Source organism: Penaeus monodon, chromosome 34 (assembly GCF_015228065.2).
Source record: "Penaeus monodon isolate SGIC_2016 chromosome 34, NSTDA_Pmon_1, whole genome shotgun sequence".
In the NCBI taxonomy this organism is placed as follows: domain Eukaryota; kingdom Metazoa; phylum Arthropoda; class Malacostraca; order Decapoda; family Penaeidae; genus Penaeus; species Penaeus monodon.
In genome coordinates, this window is record NC_051419.1 from 15434123 (window position 1) to 15434402 (window position 280).

At 42.5% G+C, this 280-nt stretch overlaps 1 protein-coding gene across 1 annotated transcript in view; it reads left to right on the top strand.

Annotated features, from left to right (window-relative positions):
* LOC119594921 (PDF receptor-like) overlaps positions 1–280 on the top strand; it is a gene marked incomplete at its 5' end in the record, with an annotated part of 54622 nt that overhangs the window by 52752 nt on the left and 1590 nt on the right. Inside the window, 1 exon segment of the mRNA XM_037943993.1 lies at positions 69–212. Within this exon segment, the coding sequence (XP_037799921.1) occupies positions 69–212 (144 nt within the window).

The following is a 280-nucleotide window of genomic DNA, read 5'->3' on the forward strand; positions in this document are numbered from 1 at the left end:
CTCTAGTTATTTCATTCGTATTCTTACCTAGAATTAATGATTAAGTATTCTTTAAAACTGCAATCCAGGTAAAGCGGACCCTGTGTTACTTCTGGAGGCTCAAAGTCACGCTTCGAACTCGCAAGCAAAGATCCGAAGCTTCGTCGGCTTTTCCCGACCCTGACGTCATGTACGATGCCGGTTTCGCTCATCGGCCGAAGCTTCATTTCAAGGTTAGTTTGTGAATCGCGTTGGGCCTGGGAAACTTTTTTGTGAATTTCTTTGTTTTCATGATATATAA